The following is a 21,183-nucleotide window of genomic DNA, read 5'->3' as shown; positions in this document are numbered from 1 at the left end:
AGTTTCGAAGGTGCATCGATTCTGCCACATTTGTACAACCCATGTGTATGTCAAAATGCTTGGAATTTACAAACTATATGGAGATAAATGAATAGTCAAAATACGATATAAGGATGAATCAGGAACTAAAAAGGTTTGTTTACTGAGGTGTGAAAGAAAGAGAGGGAAAACAGAGAAAGGACTACGATGCTCTCACGTGAGGCCATTAGGCGCACTTGACGTTACTTAATGGATCAAAAGTGGATGCCATCAAGACACAAACCGAAAACCACTTGGGTTGTCGAGATGTTTGAATCCAGACGGTGTCAAGCTTTTATGATCATGACGATTCACCTGCAATACGATGACTTCAATAGATGCAAATGTAGGTTGACTCAGAAACATACGGAGACCTGAAAAATAAATAAAGAGGACATTGACAAAAAAAACATTAAAGATTTCAAAGAATAATGATTGAAAATATAAGGTGCCGTTTACCAAACGCTTACCCGAGTAAGCGCTTATCAAGTCACTTTACTTTACTGGATGAATATGGCAAGAAATAAAAATCTTACCCGGTAAGAGCAAAGACAAAAATCGAGAGTTTTATCCGGTAAGCGAGGACGATGACTCTTACCATAGTTAGCGCTTACCGAGATAAATTGTTGCATACGATGCGCTTTAGTGAATAAAATTTTACTCGGTAAATAAATAATTGTGTTGAATTTTACAGGCAAGTGTTTGCCGGGTAAGTATTTAGGTAAACGACCACTAAGATGACCACAAAACACATGATAGTTTTAAGAAAAACCGAAAATTGTAGTTAAAAGAAAATAATTAAATTTGCGGGTTCAAAAAAGGCAAATAATTTGAAATACACCGCCCCTCTGTGAAAAAGGGTTGAGATCCAGCTCAGGCGTTGATGGCGTACACATGTCTCCGCCATTGCCAATTCTCGCTTCAGTTTGCAATTCAAACAACGCACATGATACTCTCCCTTGATTCAAGCACAAACCCTACACAATATTCCACTCTAATCCCGTATCTCAATCCACTCCCCTCAGTCAATTTGTGAAGTACAACAAAAGGAATCAACTTGGAACAGTGACATCGATGAAAACAGGTGATCTTCTAAATTTTGACTACACGATGGCTTAATCATGTGCCGATCTTCGTTCTGATCGTTTTGATTTGATCTGAAGTGATCGAGTGGTAGGGTAATCGATGATCACGAATGCATGTGTTTTGAGTTTTATTGTTTGTGGTTTGTCCAGCTTAGGTTATTGGTTTATTGTTACTGTGTTTAAGATATGAAGATGTTTTCCTTGAAATTCACGGATTTACTTGAATTACTTTAGGGTTAATTTTCGATTTTCATGCAGCATCTGGGATTTTTGGAGTCGGTTTGTTTTAATTGTTTAAATTCGTTTCTATCGTTGTTTTGTTTGTACAGTGTCGGAACATATTCAGTGAGAGGTAGAACAAGATAAATCTCAGACGCATTCGAGTTTTTGGGGAAAAACAAGGGGAGTACAAATTGCGAACTCTATAGAGGATTGGTTGCAGTACTGGTTGGATCACTGTGCCCTGTCTTGTTGATTTACTGTTTTGTAGAGAGGGAAGTTTGCTTGATAGCTAGGTAATTTGATGAAGAGGTTAGGATCGGTTACATGCATAATCGTGAAGATTGGCATATAGCATAAGTGAGTTGGTGCTGCAGTTTTACATGGTATTTTCTTGGTTAAAGGGGAGCAAATGGAATTCTAAGGTAAATGCATAGTTCTGGAGAAATTGAGAGTGATCCTAGAATATAGCTACTGCCATGACCAGTGAGGTACCTTGTGCATCTGGTCAATGGCTCAAGCAAGAATCGCACTCTGTTTTGAAAGATGGGGTATTGGCTGGGATGAGTTCCAAGAACAACATATCTCTAAGAACAGGTGAGGAGTTCTCCATGGAATTTCTTCAGGACCGTGGTACAGTGAGGCAGGTTAATAATGGACATAGTAAGGTCATGAGCAACGAGGCATTACTAAGAAATAATGGCAACCATCATCCTGGTTACGAGGAACTCGGTGTTATGCTTGGGTTGCCAAGGGTGGATTCTGTCTGTAGTTCTGATACGGCAGCGAGCACTTCTGCAAGAGGATCTCTTTCTAGGCCAAGTGCTCCATCAGCCATTGATTCCGCTCCCTCTCTGGCTCACCGAGCTTTGGGATCAGGAGTTTCAGATGATTCTCAAAGAGGAAAGATTAAGTTTATTTGCAGTTCTGGAGGCAAAATCTTGCCTCGACCCAGTGATGGAAAACTGAGATATGTGGGAGGTGAGACACGTATCGTTTCGATACAGAAGAATATCTCATGGGAAGAGCTTGTCAAGCGAACTACTGAATATTGCAACCAGCCTCACACGATCAAGTACCAGCTTCCAGGAGAGGATCTTGATGCTCTTATATCAGTGTCTTCTAATGAGGACCTTCAGAATATGATAGAGGAGTACAATGGGCTTGGAAATCTTGATGGTTCCCAGCGACTCAGGATATTTTTGATTCCTCTAAGTGAATCTGAAAGTACATGTACCATTGAAGTGAGTGGTAATCAGCAGCACAATCCGGATTATCAATATGTAGTTGCAGTCAATGGAATAGTTGATAACAATCCAACACGAAACAATGGGTGTTTGACAAACGAAGCAAGGCAGTTGAAATCTGGAACGGACCAAAACCTGAGCTTTCCCCAGAAGCAGCCTCCCTCTTTTGATCCTTTGCAAGACAATGTTGGTCGGAATAACTCAAACATCACTCCACAAATATTCGAACCTCCAAGTTTGACCAAGTCTCCCGACTATTTCCCTCTAATTTCTCCTGATCTAGTGCCACAAAAGGATTTGATGAATGGTCTTGCACCAGCGTATAAGGATCCAGCATGTGGCAGTATTGAGATCCCAGTACTGAAGGGCCGAGCGTTTCATTCTGAGAATCCTATTCCACAACCTGCTGATCGGATGGAACTATTTTTGGGACCTGATGATAATGGGTCTCATCCTGGAATGCCGCATGCATTTTCTGATCCCCAGCTCCAGGAACTTGGAGGAGACTCTTGTTTCAGCTCTCAAGATGGAAACACTTTACCTCCAATCTTGAGTTTTGCGCCACCATCTACACGGACACAGTTGGAATCTGTTGTTTTGCTAGAGAAGTCTGTTGAACACCATGAGAATGTCCATCCACAAGTTGTAATTGAGATACCAAGTGTGAGACATCCTGTTTCTTACAGTCAGACAGATTCTTTGCAAGGGTCTTTCGGTTCTGAATCTTTGAAGAAACAACATTGTGATGCAAATGGCATAAATGAGAAGATCCAAGCAGCAAAGGAAGATCTATGTAAAAATGTTGGAGTGCAAAACAATTCTAAGGAGAACAACCCAACTTTTTATGAAGCTCAAAATTCTTGCAAGAATACCTCACCTGCAACTGCCAATGGTGACATCATTAAAGCATCAAAGGTCAATTGTGATCAGATATCTGTTCTTGTAGTTGGCACACCGATGCACAACCTGCAAGGGTCGGACGACACAATCCCTGCATCAGCTGCAACTAATCTAAATCCTCTTTCAGATGCAACGCTGCAGCAATTTTCAAGCAATCATTTAAAGAAATCTTCAGCTGACTCTGCTATTAACAGCCGAAGAATTGTCGAGAATCAGCAGTTTGCAATGACTGGGATAGAAAATTGTGAGCAAGGAAGCAATGTGACATGGATCCATAATCATGAAAAATCTTTGACTGATCTACTTTCTGGCTTATCAGATAACGTATCTCACGAATCTGCCGTTCAACTACCAAGATTGCATCAGAACGGAATGAATGACCAGAAACCTATGCTAATTGGCTCCAGGGAGTTTCTCCCGTCGGCAGGTCTTGATTATGCAGGGCAAGAGTCACCATCATGTGTTGGTCCTTTGATGCAGAATCCAACAACAGGTGCTGGTTCTAGGAGAGAAGTTTCACTAATGGATGAAGACTTTTTCAATTACACCAAACAGGAAGTTGGTAACATAGGCTATGAAGAATATTACCATAAGATGCCAAAGGAAATCCCATCTATCAAGGACAAGCAAGAAAATAAACTGGAGTTGGTCGACCTTTTGGGAGATGTAACTGATGCTGCAAGTCGTTCACATATGTTAGATGCAGTCAGCACTGAGGCTCATTTTTCAGATGAAACTACAGCTGAGATCACTTTTTCAGATTCCAATGTTGAGGTATGAACTTTGCTATGAAATATTTAGATTTGATTTTAAAAGCCTTTCAGCATAGTAAGAGATCATCCACACATTTTGATTATGCGGGGCAAGATCAATGTAGAAAAATTAGCAGGACTCGTGATAATAAATGGACAATCAATCAGAAATTCTTTAGTACCACACTTAGAACAAGGCACCAAACTTACACGGGCCTTAAAATTATTCACTTCATCATCTCGTTACAGTGCTTTTGGAAGTCATTCGATCTAATTTCGAGTCCACTTGAACTGCCATGGGAAAATTCAGCAAATGGTAAGAAATGATAAAATACCTGATTAGTGTTAACCTTCCTACTTGAGGTAGATTGTGGATTTTAAGCTTCGCCAAATTTTATTTACTCTAAGTTGAGTTTGGTGGAGACCAAGCCATATACTTTCAAGCTTGAGTTAGATTATACACATTATTTAGCTATTGGTGAGCCAAGCACCAGGGTGTGTGACAATTACTGTATGAAAACATGTGTACAATTACAACTCCGAATGAGGTCTTCCGGATGGAGTCATGAGTTGTGCCTATCATGGATAGAGTGTTTGGGCACATTCATAGGAGAACGATGGCGGCACCAGTGAGGAGAGTAGAAAGCATGACGGTTGAGGGGGCGAGGAAGAGGGGAAGTGCAAGGAGGACCTCGGTGGAGTAGCTGAGGATGGACATGGCGGCTTTAGACATTCCGAGGAAATAACCTCTGATTAGGAGTTCTTGGAGATGAAGCACTAGAATAGCAGACTAGGTGTAGTGACCTGTAGCTAGCGCGGACGTGCATAAGGGAGTTGGAGAGGCTGAGGGTGTGTGTGTGTATGAGGGTGGAGCTGGCGGTTTAGTCCTGCCATGGATAGAGGGATAGAGGAATGAGTGGTTTGTCTTTCCTTACCTCTATAATGTGTTTCTTCTTACTTTACCTTATCTTTTCTATGTGTCAATATACCCACTTCTTAGTTTTTCTTACTTCATTTACTTGTTCTGTGCTTACTTTGTGCTAGTCTCTGTTCTTTTTACCTTTTTTCTCACTTTTGCACAAGCTGGGGGTCTTCACAAATCCACCCTCTCTGCTTTTCGGTTGGAGGGCAGGTCTACGTACATTCCACTTCGTGGACCCTACTCCGAGTGGGATAAACTGTTAGTCTGGTTGGGGTTTTTAATGACAACTCCCTAAGACAATTAAATACTTGTCTTGTGTATTATTGACCGTAAATCTTGTTTGATTCTCCATTGACTTGGCGGTCAATCTGGATCAGGGAAGTTAATAAGTGAAATCAAGCCAACTTACTTGGTCCAGAGAAGATCTTGGTCTTGAACTCTTGATGGATAGTTCAAGGCATTGGCATACAAATATAAACTAAACCTAATGAATAAATTGTAAAGAGACAAGCGTTATATACTTGAGTTAAAATAAGCGTACCCTTTTCTACAAAAAAGTTATACTTCAATACTTACATTAAATTCCAAATTTAAATGAAGCAATAGCCAATTGATGTAAGGGCCATCCCTTGGGAGGGCGGGCCGTATGCCTAGGGCCCACTAGAAAAGGGGCCCATATTTTTTTAGTATATAGTAGTAGAATTAATAAATAAAAGAGAGAATTTTTTAGCATCTAATAGGACCCAAAAACAATTTTACATTATATTAAGGGCCCAAACATGTATTAATCAATTACACTGGAACAAAAAATACGTAAAAAGTTAATTGGTCGTTCATTTTATAGTATTATTTATTGTTTCTCTAAGTTTTTTTTATCTAGTACCAAGGTATAAAATTCTTACTTAGAAAACCTTGATATTCTCCATTATTCATCTCCCACCGACTCTTTTGGTTATTACATCTGCATGAATTTTGTTTTTGTATTAGAATATCATAGATACTTCTCATTGTCTAAGAAAACTATACATTTAAAAAAAATTACCAACTATATAAGACGGTCCAACTTATATCTATATTTAGGATTTCAAAACTACCTTTATTTTTCATACATTATTGACTCCTTATATACCTAATTGTAAATTCTTGTATACTGATCTTACTATTTATAGTAACAAAGATTCACACACAGATAAGAACAATGAAGAATTGTATTACGAAAGTCGGCATGTCATTGATCTTGAATTAGAGTACATGAGAGAATCTTAGAGAGAGAAAGTACAAGTGCAAATTGTACGTAAAAAGTTATTCCAACAGAATCTACTGACTCTATTTATACTAGAACAGAAAGGGTAAAGTTACATGTAGTTATAAAACAGACTAATTACAGTTTGACACGTGTTCTAGTATCATGGAGTCTTCGAGTCTTCAATTTTTCAAAATGAGATCATTACAGAGTGAAATGATTAAGTCTCGAACTCTGGATAAGTGTATCCAGAGTTAGTTCCAAACTCTGAACACACTTCTTCCTTACACATTATTTCTCTGCACCGAACTCTGGATCCATTATTCAGACTTGTACTTTGTGAAATACTCTAACTCTGAACTTCTTTATTTACAACTCTGAGTTCTCTCTTCAGAGTTAATACTTAGAAGAATATTTACAACTTTGAACCAACTTTCAAATCTCTACACTAATATTGAGTGCATGAATCTTAAGTACACTCTTATCTCTGAAACAAGAATAAGATCTCAGATTATAACAATATGGGCTTTTGTTTATGAATTGATGGTTCTAAAAAAGTTTGTTTTAGCCCTAAAATTTTAAAATGGTGGTGAAAAACATTAGCATGAGGTGAGATGGAAACCCAATTGATTTATATTGATTTACACAAAGTATTACTCCTACTAGTAAAACATTGTAACTCCAAATGTCAATCTATATATTAAAGGTATATCAATATATGTTTCTGATGGTGGAATTGATTGGCGATGCTATATAAAAATGATATGGTGGATAATATTAATTTAGAAATAATTATTTATTTATGTCTAGGAATACTCGGAAAAATGGTTTTATATGAATTATTAATATTTCTTGAATACAATGTTATTTTTTGTGCTAAAGACAATAAATTGAAGATTTTTTCGTACTTATCGAGGGCCCTGTTTTACATCTCGCCCAGGGCCAATAAAATGTCAGGAACGGGCCTGATTGATCTGTAGTTGAGGTATTTTCATATCTTATGCAGGATGCTGCAACAGAGAATGGATGTAAGGATGGACCATTCAGTAATGCATTGATAGCTGAAATGGAAGCTGATATGTATGGCCTCCAGGTATATTACTATCCTGTAAATACACATGTATATATGGTTATTACTTATGCTGTGTTGTTGAGTGAAGTTGTATTGACACAACAGAGGTACTATTCTATTACTCTGTGTTTGGGCTTTCACCCTATGCTTGCAAGAGAAATCCTTGCTTTGCAAGCTGATAAAGAAAAAATAACTTTATAAGATGGTACCTATTGACCTAGGAATATGTTAATCAAATGCATGTAGAAATTTGCTTAACGCTTAGTTACTTTGGTCAAGGTGAATCTCATGATTATATGCATATGACAGTTACGATCTTACCTTCATAAAAAATATTTGTTGTATATGTTAAAGTATATATCTTTTTGTTATTGTTTTGGCTTTGGATTTGTTGTTGTTGTTAACTTGTTATGCACCTAATCTAACACTAGAAAATAATTTGTATCATGTTATATTCACAGAGATCTTGGACATATAGAAAAGGAAAAAAAACAGCCTTGCACTTATTGCATCTTCTGAGATGCATTGATGTGCAGAAATGAAGAACTGACCTTGGAAATGAGAGATGAATCTACATTATTTAATGCTTGTTAACAAAGCTCAAGCACCTGATGAACATACAAGTTATATTCCTGACAGCAGGAAAAAACTGCGCCCTAGCTCTTTATGCTATCAGGACAGTTTTTTTCTTTCTTATCAAAATGGTCCAAGTGTCTAGGTCACAAAGTTCTATAAAAGATAGTACACAATAGCAGCTTATGAGTTTATTCCCTACTAGTTCAAACAAGTACCTATTCTGATGATTCCAGAGCACAGGTATTGCGAGCATGGTTTTAAAAATCGTTTGAGGCGTATACCTTGAGGTGCGCCTTAATGCGAGGCAGCCCAAAGTCGCACCTAAGACGGCACCTATTGGTCCCTAGACAAGGCTTACGCCTTGGTTCAATGAGGCGTACGCCTTAGATTATCTGCTTTGTTAATGGTTTTTCTTGGCTTCTTTTTGTAAGCTTTAGGCAGTAGTAGTACTTCTCTTTATAGTTTTTTTTTTTTTTTTTTTTTCATAAAAGAATCTAAAAGCCACTGCCAATGACCCCAATGTGTACTTTTAATATTTTAAAACCCCAAAAATCTAGAGTGTGGTTTGACCCTTCCTCTTCCTAGAAGCAACCAATTTTTCCACAAGCTCTCAGCCTATCTCATGATTTCACTCTTTCCTCTTCCTCATGATTTCCTCTGCCTTTTAGTAATCTAGTATTTTATATATATATATATATATATATACATATGCACATACATACATATTGTATATAAGGATTGGGTTCCGATGAGAAGGAGAGTTAAGGTAAGAAGCATAAAAAGGATCTTCACCCTTGGATGCACATTAGGATGAGATGCATCGAGATGCACCGAATCAATCCCTGCATCAAGTGCGATTCATGGGTGGGTTTGAGATTAAAGGTGATCAAGGTTCTAGATCACTTCTTGCACTTCTCACCTTAACTCTCCTTCTCACATGATCCTTCGCCTTGTATATAAATGTTTATTTCTATGTGTAGTATACATACATATTTTTGGTGTATATATATTTTCTCCTCGGACAACCTCGAGGCCCAATTTTGCTTTTTAAAACCTTAATTCCGAGCTTGTTTGCCTATTCAAGAAAAAAAGTTCAAAGGCTTCCTTATTCTAATGATCTCATAATATAGCATAGGAATTTATCAAATATTTCCACCTTATTTAGTATGCTGGTCCTTAAATACACTGAGCTGGGACCAGTGAGTCGTTTTGTCGCCTGTTGGTTACATGTTCTTGTTGAAATCCTTAATTGCATAATTTGTTAGTAACTAGTTTTAATTGAAGCATACATGTGCGTGGACAAATTACTTTTATTACATTTTCAAGGCTCCATTCTGTTGGTGATCTGTCTTTTCTGTTTACTTCTTAAATTTCACATGTTATTTTAGCATCCGTTTGTTCTCTTCATATTGTGAATGGATCAGAAAATGAAAGTTACTAATGCAACTTGATGTACTCCTGCTAATAGCGAATCCTATGAAGACAGATTCTGCTGCTCCCGTTTGATAAAATAATAATTTTGGCATGAAACCACGATCTTGCTGTTGGGTTTTGTTCAATATCATTTTGCATCTTCAACAGAATACATGGATGTCATATGCAGATAATTAAGAATGCTGAACTTGAAGAACTAAGAGAGTTGGGCTCTGGGACATATGGAACTGTTTATCATGGCAGATGGCGTGGGTCAGATGTTGCTATTAAAAGAATCAAGAAAAGCTGCTTTGCCGGGAGATCATCTGAGGAAGAACGGCTGGTGGGCCATCCCGCTAACTTTTAATGTTTTTTATCCTTGGAGTATCTGCTTTCTTCTACTTAAATGCCATTCCATCTATTAGCATTATTGATCGACCTCCGACTGTTCCAGACCAATGACTTCTGGAGAGAAGCACGCATTCTTTCAAATCTTCATCATCCAAATGTGGTTGCATTTTATGGAGTTGTACCAGATGGAGCTGGAGGAACATTAGCTACCGTTACAGAATTTATGGCAAATGGATCGCTTAGAAATGTCCTAATAAAAAAGGATAGGTGAATTCACTTTTATTTCTCATTAAATTTTTGGCTTCGTTGTATCAACTGGGTTGAGTTTTGATGTCATGGCAGGTCACTTGATCGTCGGAGAAAGCTCATTCTAGCCATGGATGCAGCATTTGGAATGGAATATTTGCATTCCAAAAATATCGTCCATTTTGATCTAAAGTGTGACAATTTGCTGGTTAACATGCGTGATCCACAACGACCTGTTTGCAAGGTAATCAAAACTAGCATAAGTCATGCCCGATATTGGTACATGCAGGCAAACCAAAAACGAGCCATTTATCGTCAGAAGGGGAATCACATAAAAGCATCTACGTAGACATTCTGAGTCCTTTTCTTTGGGTTTGTAATATGAACTCATAATTATATTTCTTTAGAATCTATGATGGATAGAGGCTCTTGCAGGTTGGAGACTTCGGACTGTCGAGGATCAAACGGAATACTCTAGTTTCAGGTGGTGTTAGAGGAACTTTACCATGGATGGCACCAGAACTTTTAAACGGTAGCACCACTCGAGTTTCTGAAAAGGTTAGAATACCTTAATTTAGGGTTAAATCGTCTGTAATATTTACACATTTCTAAAATTGTGCGTCTTTTTCATTGTGGGAATTTATTTTGGTATGGAGATTGAAATTTGTCATGCAACAAATTAGGTCCAACCAAATAATCAGTTAATTCTTGGTATTGACAGGTTGATGTGTTCTCTTTTGGGATTACTATGTGGGAGATCCTAACTGGTGAAGAACCTTATGCAAATTTGCATTGTGGGGCCATCATAGGTAAGCTGTTGTTCTCTACTCAGATAATAAGTAATGATCAAAACTGAGGAGGTCTTGCTGAATTAAGACATAAAATGTGATTGCGATCTTTTAAGGGGCGTTTGGTTTGATGGAACAAATGGTTTTGAGGGATTTGGATTAGGAAGGATTTCAAATCTTTGGTGTGTTTGGTTGGTAGGATTTGGAATGTAATGAAATTTCATTCTTTATAAATAATCGTAAAAATAATTAAATTACCTTTCATTAATTGATTATTGCCAAACAAATGTTTTTAACATATTTTAAAACATACGAAATCTCGTGAAATACCAACCCCGTGAGATTTCAAAATCTTATGCTTGTGGGATTTCAGTGAAATCTCGGGATTTCAAATCCAGGAAATCCTTCAAACCAAACTTGGGAGTGGAATGAAATTCAATTCCAAATCCCTTCAAATCCAATTCAGTCCTACAAACCAAATGAGACCTTAGAGTCCCACGTTGGCTAGACTTGCACTCTCTCTTCAATGGATGTTGGAACCCCCCCCCCCCCCCTTCACGGGATATTTTAGAGGGTAATCTAATGGGGTTCCACATATCTCACAAGGTTACAGGCTTACAGTGACAAGGTCTACCATCGAGCAATGTTTGCCCGTCTAGCCTTCGTTGGAGGGGCGTGTGTTGAAGTCCCACAATGGCTAGACTTGGACACTTTCTCTTCAATATATGTTAGGAACCCCCCTTCTCTCCTTAAGGGGTTTTTTCGGAGAGTAATCTGATCGAGTTCCGCATATCATACATGATCAAGGGTTTTATTTGCAAAAATTTCTCATATGATGCTAAGGTGATTCATCATCATTAAAAGTATGAGCATCAGTTCCACATTTCATGGTTTTGTTTAAATTGCTCAGACACTTGCTTAGTCAACTAACAACTTGCTAGTTAGCTTCCTCCACTTGGAGCGGATTCTGCTTTTTAGATGCCATCGGTCAAAACCATTTTGAGAACCCCAAAAATGATAACAATCTGATTCTTTGCCTTTTACCAGTGATGATGAAAGTAGTCAAAATACCTCGTATACTTGCATTCTAGATCCAAGAACCTTTTAGGTTTCATCTATAAGAATCCCGAGACCAATGCAAGCATAATGAACAATGAACGTTCTACAAGATGCACAGAATCCTAGAACTTGTGGAGCACTAGATATCTCTATACCTATCAAGACCTTCTAGAGTGTTCTAGATCCTTGGAGAATGCATGTAACCGATAGGCACATATCTAGTTCCTGTGTGGCATATCCTGAATTGAAGAGCTGAGGATGCAACACTAGTCCATCATGTTCAAATACTTGAGTTCTACATCTATTACCAAAAAGAAATACATTTTTTGACTTTTAAATTAAATGTGGTACTTTTCGCCTTTTAAACTGATATGGGTTTCTATACTTTCTGTAGATACCTACATTGAACTTCATCAAAAAATGTACAAATTGAGAACTTCCTAGTTTTATAAGTTGCAAAATCCATATTAATTGTGTTTTAAATGCCAGGATTATTTGGATCACAAGAACATCCTTTCACTATAGTCAATCACATGTGATACTGTAGTCCATCACATGGGATACATATTGGAGTCCCACATCTGCTTAGACTTGGACCATTTCTACTATATATATGTTGGAACCTCCCCTTTCTGGCTAGCCCCCTCTCAACACCTAGAGACAATCTGTGTCCATCTAGCTTCTACTGGAGGGGGCGTGTTGGAGTCCCACATTGGCTAGACTTGGACCAATTCTTTTGTATATGTTGGGACCTTCCCTTGCTCCTCAAGGGCTCTTTTGGAGATTAATTTGAGCTTCCGCATATTTTCACAATACATATGTGATACTAAATCAGAGATGCGGGAAACCTTTGGCTTAACTGAGGTTGCTGGCAACCTCTGGCTCAACTGAGGTTGCGGGCCAAGTTGCCCACACATAGGTCTCTCACGTGTATTATCATATGTGATAAGGGTGTTCTCACGGTTTCGTAAATGAAATCGTTCTTGATTAAACCTCCACCGATTTGGATATCACATCTTTTTGGCGTCACTAGGGATTTGAAAGGGTCATGCACATCTCCACCCCCTCGTTCATAAAATTCGCAAACTCGTTTTGTTGTTAGAACTTTTAGAAAACGAAAACGTTGCAGTTTTCACGAGACAAATAAAGCATCCTTTTATTCATTTGCCATTCTTCTTTTAACTTGTATATTTTATGAAACATGACAACAGGAGGGATTGTGAAAGATACTCTTCGACCCGTTATACCCGAACGGTGTGACCCCGAATGGAGGAAGCTAATGGAGCAATGCTGGTCTGTGGACCCCACCATCCGGCCTTCGTTTACCGAAATCACAAATCGACTACGGACCATGTCTAAGACGCTCCAAGCAAACGCAGCGAGAAAAGGTTCACATGCCTAACTCTATCAATCGTGTTATATACTAGTAACTGCGTCACATCTATTCTATATGGTTTGTTCATCTTTTTGTTTTCTTGATTCTACATATGCATCTTGTCATTTGTTCATTCTTTTTCAACTGAAAACAGCGTCGTGTTAATAGCATCAAATTAGCTTTCGAATAGCATCGCCCATCGCTAATCCTTCGTAGTATCTAATTCCATTTTCGCTCCTCCTGCACAAACTATAATACTCATCGATGGATGTACATACAAACATACATTTATAAGTGTGCCGTTCTTTTTGTTTCGAAAGAGTGTAGCCATTTTTCGGTGTTCTACTTTTCATGTATATTTTGGGCAAGTGTTGTTTTTCGCACATGCGTTTTGCAAGCTGGGAGTCTTTATGGAAACATACGCTTTACTCTTTTGAGGTAAAAGACACCGGACATATTTGTGTACATCTCACCGTTTGGTTTTACTTTTCCTTGGAATAGAACACTGGTTGGTTGATGTAACTTGGCTTTTCGGAAATTGACCAAAATAGTCTACCTCTCCAACTAACATTCACTTTTTAGTCACTTTTATAACCAAATTTCCATTTTTAGCCGGTGTTTTTGCAAAGTCTTAAACCAGTTGCATAACATCTACTTTCAGATTAAAAAAAAATCTTTAATGTTAATCACACATATTATGCAAATCCTTTACGTAGATTATGCATATTATGCAGATTCTTTATGCAAATTACACAAAAAAAGATGCAATTTCAAAATCTAGTTTACACAAATGCGTAAAATATTTGCATAAACTCGGGCTAAAATGAGAATTCAATTGAAAAGTGACTAAAAAGTAAAATTGGTTGATGAAATTGACTACTTTGATTAATTTCGGCATAAACGCATGTACACCCATCTCAATTGCTTGAGTGAAATACTGTTTGAAACCATTACGATTTGGTTTTTGTTGTAATTACATTACCAGTGAAAATGTTTTATTAAGATCATCATATTAATATAACTCGTAGCTTTTCTGAAATTTGTCACTAAATTTGAAATAACAACGAATTTTTTTTATTTATTAATCTGGATATCCAACTCGCCATGCGAGTCGATTAATCTCAAGGCAACCACCCGCTTTGTAGGTAGCCCTGGAGGCATTGCATTTGAACCTCCGTGGGCACAAAGAGATTTTTATTCCTCGGATTTGAACCTGGGACTTCAAGGTACTTTTGACCTTTGGAGTCCAATGTCAAACCAATTAGGTACCACCCTTGTGGTTAACGAATAAATTTTTTAGGAAATCAGATTTGAGTAAACATATGAACATTAGGGTCATCAATTCTGGCTGTTATCTTCAGGCAGAGCCTCATGAGATTAGTCGATGTAGACACCAACCAACCGACTCATACATTCATGGTTAACAAAAAAAACCAATCATATTCGAATAAACATGTCATCAGGGATTTCTTTTTTGCTGTTATCTTAAGGACGTCATAGGATTAGTTGAGGTGAGAAAAACTTGCCCCGACACCACGTTAACAAAAAAATCTAATCATATTCAAATAAAGATATGAATATCAAATTGAAAATGAAATGATAACATAAGAAAAATGACATTTATAAGCCATTCTATTAAAGCATGAGATCATTATAAAATCATCATACTTAACATGACTAATTAATGTTCACATTCTTGGTTTAACTTTTAATAATGAAGTAGAAAAGGAAGTGGAACACAATGGAACATATCCATGATAGAAAATATCCAACCATTATTTTGATTCTTTACTAAATCTGTATAATCAGATAAAGATCCAGTAAAATTATATAACTATCAGTAACTGATTATTCAATTATTCTGTTTGATTTTTAAAGTTGTAGTAATGATTTAAGAACACCCATCTAAACATTTGTAAATAAAACAGTATTATATATACATACATATATATATATATATATATATATATATATATATATATATTAATTTGAAAGAAAATGGAAAGAAATGGATTGAAAATTGACATTCAAATTTGGTCTCCAAAGTAGATGGCTTTTTTCTTTTCCCACTAGAAATGAAGTCTTTTGACTCTAATCAAAAGGTTTATTTGGTGGGAATAAAATTTGGCAAGTCTTTATGGGAAGTGAAAATGAACCCAAAACTCCATTAAGCTTTTTATGATGGGTTTGAACCCAACTCAATGTACCACTTCATACCATGACCAACCATCTTCAACACTTGTTAGTCTTCAAATTAATGTCTATTCTTTATTTTTCAAGCTTCAAATAATAATAATAATACATCATTACCTTTAATATGTAGTTCAGTTGGTAAATGTGTGAATTGATTTTGTCAAAATACAAGACATGTCTCAGGTTCGATCCATGTAAGCTAGTCTTAGCTGTTGAATGAGCCAAAACAATGTCCTCTCACATTAGTGTTCTTGAAAGAAGGTTTCATGTGGGACTTGTTGGGGTTGTCAGTAATCAACTTTTTGTCCAAATAATATATTTTTAAATTTGCATGAAATGGTTCTACAATAATCATCATGTTACCTATTAATTTATAAAACAAGAAGTCTTGAATTTGATTATGTTATTATAATACTGGATGTTACATGAATACTCGTTATAGACTGTGTCAATCTCTTATTAGAAGAGTTATATTCGGATTGAATATACGTGACAACATTGGACTCTGACTTTTATGACTTACTCGACTGAACTGAATAGTATTTTTACGACACAAGAAAACAATAATACTCTTTATATGTAATAATTTTACATATAGTTTAATAAAAGTATTTATTTATTAATTAAATATCTCATTAAGCACTTAATTAGATACATGGATTTGGTAAACCAATGTGTTGAAGTCACTAAAAACCCATAGTTGGAGGAAAAGCTTGTAAGTGGTTTGCCAACATGTGTTGAAATGCTACTTATGACTAATGACTATATATATATATATATATATATATATATATATATATCACAACAATCATAAGCAAACCTAACCTCATCCTCACTTGTACCACCACCTTCATCAATTTGTTTTTATAATATATTATTTATTAAGAAATTTTATGTTTAAAATTCAGATGTTATATAGACCCTTTTTTATATCAGAATCATATTAAAGTATACATTAAGAGTGTAAAAAGTGGAATTTTGAGGTTTATATATGTGTGAAAGAAAAAAATAATAGGTATAGATGCATTTAACAATATATATATGAGTACATTTAGGGGGAATTAACTAAAAATAGTAATTTTCAGGCTTTGGATTTATCTCATAGCCAATTTATCTCCCAATATTTCAAAATTTTCATTATCTCTGTAAGTAGCAGCTTTTCAACCCACAAAAGGGGTCAAAGTGTAAAAAAAGTTTCTGAATATGGTTCGCAAATAAAAGGACTACATCTCTAAATTAGTCCCAGTACTTCCGCAAGTGGCAGAAGTGCCACTTGCGACCTTTATCTAATTTACAGATTTGGTTCCTGCACTTACGGACCATGTTCAGAAACTTTTTTTTTTTTTTTACAGAGGTAGTGATATTTTTAAACTTTGGAAAGAAAAATAGCTGAGAGATGAATCTACGTGTAACTAACTGCAGATAAACATAATTGAATATATGATAAATATCTCATTTTAAATATAAAATTTAAAAAAAAATTAGGATAATTATTGACTTCTAACAAAATACTTGATCATTATCTTTATAAAAAAAATTATATTATTAAATCAAAATAAAATTTTGAATTAAAAAAATACACACATAAAAAAAAATAGTTAGTTTGATACTAATATTAATAATTTTTTTCAATTTTTTATGATATCTTCATACGTATATTTTATTCAAAAACAAAAACATTATTTTTTTTCTTCTTAAAACCATATAAAACCGACATCGATTGAGACAAAAAAAGAAATAAAATGAAACATTAAAATCGATATGTATCTCGCTACATTATGCTGATATCATTCTAATTTCTATTAATTTCCCGTGTATTTAACCCACCCAAAAATTTATTAGGACTCTTATTCATGTACTTTTTAAGACAAAAAGGTTGCTATCATTCTATTTTATTTTATTTCGCTGTATTTGTCGTTATTTGGGTAAAAGTATTCATTTTTGTAAATACAAGATATTTTTAGATTTTTTAAGCTTAATGATTGTTTTGATATAGGACGTATAATCTATACTATATTATAAAGCAATTGATAAAGACTTTTAAAAACTATTTTTTATGCATTAAGTACTGTTTATTGATGCATATTACTTAAAATTTAAGATTACAAGTAAATTATGCATAAATACAATTGATTAAAGCTCCATGTTCGAATTCGTGTAACTAACTACACATAAACATAACCAAATAGAGGATAAACATCTCATGTTAAATATAAAAAATCTAAAATATAATTTGGATAATCATTGAGTTTTAACAAAATACTTAATTATTATCTTTATAAAAAGTTATAATATTAAACTAAAAATAAAAAAATGAATTTAAAAAATTAAACAAAAAACAAGAAATTTTAAATTATTAGTTTGATACTAATATCAATATATATTTTAAAATTTTATGATATCTTCATATTTATATTTTGTTAAAAAATAAAAACATTATTGTTTTCTCAAAACCACATAAAACCATATTATAACATCGACTGAGACAAAAAAAAATGAAACACTAAAATCGAAAAGTACCCCGTTGCATTGCACGAGTACCCTTCTAGTAATTATTAAAGGGATTCACTTCAATTTTTTTACATCTTTGTGGTCACTTTTTCCTAGATTTAATAAAACAATAACATGACTTGGGATCATGTGAGACCAGTCTGTTTTTGTGAGACTTATGAGACTACTTTTTTATACTTGAAACTTCATAGCAAAACGCTATGAAGGTAACCTTCACAGTGTTTTTGCTGTGAAGGTCTGACTTTTTTTTTTACCTTCATAGCGTCTTGCTATGAAATTTCAAGTGTAAAAAAGTGATTTTTTGGTCTTACCCAGTCAAAAACCAAAGGACGCAAATTCATAAAATCGATTTTGATTGGGTAAAAAACATTTTCTTTTTATAAAGGACGAAAACCCATCTTATTTAACAGAGATTTTAACGACCGTTAGAGGGATTGTCCAAATCCGGGTATTTTTACTAACCACGACGACTATCTTCTGATTTCGAAATTACTGGAACGAAAACTGTTATTTTTTGACAATCCAGAAGAACCAAAATTTGTAGTTTAATAAAAAAAATAACAAAATGTAATTTTGATGTTTTAAACAATTAAGCATATGTTTTAACATGGTCATTATAGACTACATTAATAATTTATTAACCACATTTAATTTAATAAATATATTATAATTATTATTTACAAATATATGTATAAACGAGTAATTTTATTTTTAAAGAAAACCTAAAATATTGTATGAATTAACGTGACATTTTTTTTACAAATTTGATATGTTTTTTTTTTAATTTTAATTTTAATTTTAATAAAAAATGTTGTATTTTCTTTTTACTTTTTTAGTAATTTTGTTTCTATTTTATTTCAAAAATAAAATAATAATATTATAAAAAGAGAGAGAACATGAAAATGTATAAAAAAACATATAAAATTGTTTAAATAAAATGTGTTGAGCCACTAAAATATATATTCCAATCATCATTCTGGTGTTTGTTTGATAGTTTATAACATTTTTCAAACAAAAAGAAAACCTACAATTTTTCTATTCTTTTCTTTTTGCCGCATAAAACTTCCAACTTTTATAGAGAGAGAAGCTTTACTCAAATCATGTTGTTTGTATAAATTATACAAACCTTATTTAATCAATCATAACTTTTTAATTTCTTTATTTTTTTGTAATTATGAGAAGTTGATTAATTATTTTTATTATGGAATGTGTTAATGATAGATATTATCATCTTCATTATATTAATTTTAGAGAAATACATGAAACAATTTTATTAAAGTTTTATAAGTATTATATGAAACAACTTCATCAAAAAAAAAAGTACTATATGAAACTATTTCATAAGATTAAACTATTTCATAAGATTAAACAATGAAATCAACGAATGATTGTAATTTGCACGGTTTGTACAAATATGAGTGATTTGCATTTGATCGCTTCTCTCACTCTATACACACACACACACACACACACACACACACACACATATATATATATATATATGTAGAGGTTGGTTATTATACAATCCTTGACATTTGTGCAACCAATACAACTCAATCTCAACCGTCCATTTCATTTGATGAATATGCGATTTCATAGAAGTTTTGATTGTTTCCTAATATAAAGTATTAATCATAATTAATAAACTCTATTCATATTCCATAAATATTCACGTCATAATAAATGAACTCCCATCATTTCTATAAATATCTCCATTAATTGGGTTGCAAGGGTTGTACAAATACACAAGGTTGTAAAAGAAATATACCATATATATGTATGTATGTGTATGTATATGTAGAAGATTTAAATCAGAAGGATAAATATAGTAAGAAAAGTTAAGAAAATATTTATATATAAACTAATGAAAAAAATCTATTTTAAAATGCATATGTGAACCCATATAAATTATCTATGATGTTGCTTTTTCAGATTTTTGGACCTTCAGAATTTGAAGCTAAAGATATCAGAAAAGCTATTACAAAAAAGTAGCCAAATACTGACGTTGGTTTTTCATTAGAACCAATCCCTGTATATGTATGTAGAGAAAAGTAAATAAACACACGTTTTAGAGCATTAGATTTATTAAAAACAAAATGGTATTAATATTATTGAATTAATTAATAATATTAAACATCTTGAAACAAGAGTAAAAGTTGTAGGCATGGTATGCTTAAGCTTAACATGGCTGATTATGTAGGCCAACCCTACCTTACCCATGTGAAGGATTCATCCTGCTTTCTTTGAAAATATCACCTTATTTTCTAGAAAGAAATTATATTATCTGATTTTATAATCATTTACTCAAACATTTACTTGATAAATATATATCGATAAGATTTAATCCAATTATTTACCTTACTGAATAAGATATTTGTCATCACTCTTACTTACTAGGTAAGATTTTCGCTCCTTACTATTGCTCTGACTGGTAAGATTCTTGGTCTTTGTCATGTTCATCCGACAAGGTAAGATGATTTGGTAAACCCTATAAAGTTGGAAGATTGCGTTTGATAAATTAACTGATAGTTGAAAACCCAAATGTTTGGTTAATAAATAATTTTTATGACTATTTAATTTATTTCATATGTTCTATCGGGATAAAGTTGACTGTATGATTAATCTGTGTATATAACTTGAGGGTTTTTTCATAAATAGAATGAGCTTGTATCTTTTAATTGGGAGGAACAATTTTGAAAACAGTTGACTTCTACATGAAGCTCCCCCATAATCTTACCAAATAAGTCATTTTTTATATCATTAAGCCACAACTAAACAGTCACGTATAACTGGCCAAATAAATTGTGAGTCTCGTTAAACTCATCAAATTGTTAACAAACAAACGCTTACTTGATAACAATTTGGTAAAAAAAAACTAGTTGATAAACGAGATAATAATGTTAAAATATCTTAAAAGCCAAAACGAAAAATAAACGGAAAAAACATATAGAGACATAATTAGACAAAAGTGAAAAGAAAACTGTAAAGTTTATTGAAACGTTACCTTTTTTTTTATCAACCTGGATGTCCAACCCGCTATGCGAGCCGACTAATCCCAAGACGACCACCAGCTTTGCAGGTAGCCCGGAGTCTCCGCATTTGAAACGTTACTTTGAATAGCTTATATGTGGTCAACGAAACAAAGATTTTCAAAAACCTAAAAAACGAAACTAACTTATTAAGGACATCTACAACTCATCACTAAAAACAATA

At 34.3% G+C, this 21,183-nt stretch overlaps 1 protein-coding gene across 2 annotated transcripts; it reads left to right on the top strand.

The window, feature by feature from the left end:
* The first annotated feature begins 934 nt into the window (after positions 1-934).
* LOC112506514 lies at positions 935-13,580 on the top strand. 2 transcript variants are annotated; one of them, XM_025110626.1, is made up of 10 exons: positions 935-1,102; positions 1,433-3,713; positions 3,789-4,243; positions 7,393-7,479; positions 9,638-9,790; positions 9,902-10,065; positions 10,141-10,288; positions 10,480-10,602; positions 10,766-10,853; positions 13,103-13,580. In XM_025110626.1, the coding sequence occupies exons 2-10, from the start codon at positions 1,802-1,804 to the stop codon at positions 13,291-13,293; spliced, it is 3,321 nt and encodes a 1,106-aa protein (XP_024966394.1). In that variant the 5' UTR covers positions 935-1,102; positions 1,433-1,801; the 3' UTR covers positions 13,294-13,580. The 2 variants fall into 2 exon arrangements, with proteins under 2 accessions (XP_024966394.1, XP_024966393.1); XM_025110625.1 differs by having other exon boundaries at positions 1,433-4,243.
* Positions 13,581-21,183: the final 7,603 nt, after the last annotated feature.

This window comes from Cynara cardunculus (assembly GCF_001531365.2).
Source record: "Cynara cardunculus var. scolymus isolate 2C chromosome LG 2, CcrdV1, whole genome shotgun sequence".
Lineage (NCBI taxonomy): Eukaryota > Viridiplantae > Streptophyta > Magnoliopsida > Asterales > Asteraceae > Cynara > Cynara cardunculus.
The sequence above is the reverse complement of the archived record's forward strand: the minus strand, read 5'-3'. Positions and strand labels throughout refer to the sequence as shown.

Bases quoted from the DNA above. Each gene is read 5' to 3' on its own strand.
- LOC112506514 (XM_025110625.1), top strand. From the start codon at position 1,802: ATGACCAGTGAGGTACCTTGTGCATCTGGTCAATGGCTCAAGCAAGAA. The intron at 10,289-10,479 runs GTAATCAAAACT...AGGCTCTTGCAG, and splicing joins CACAACGACCTGTTTGCAAG to GTTGGAGACTTCGGACTGTC. The intron at 10,854-13,102 runs GTAAGCTGTTGT...ACATGACAACAG, and splicing joins GCATTGTGGGGCCATCATAG to GAGGGATTGTGAAAGATACT.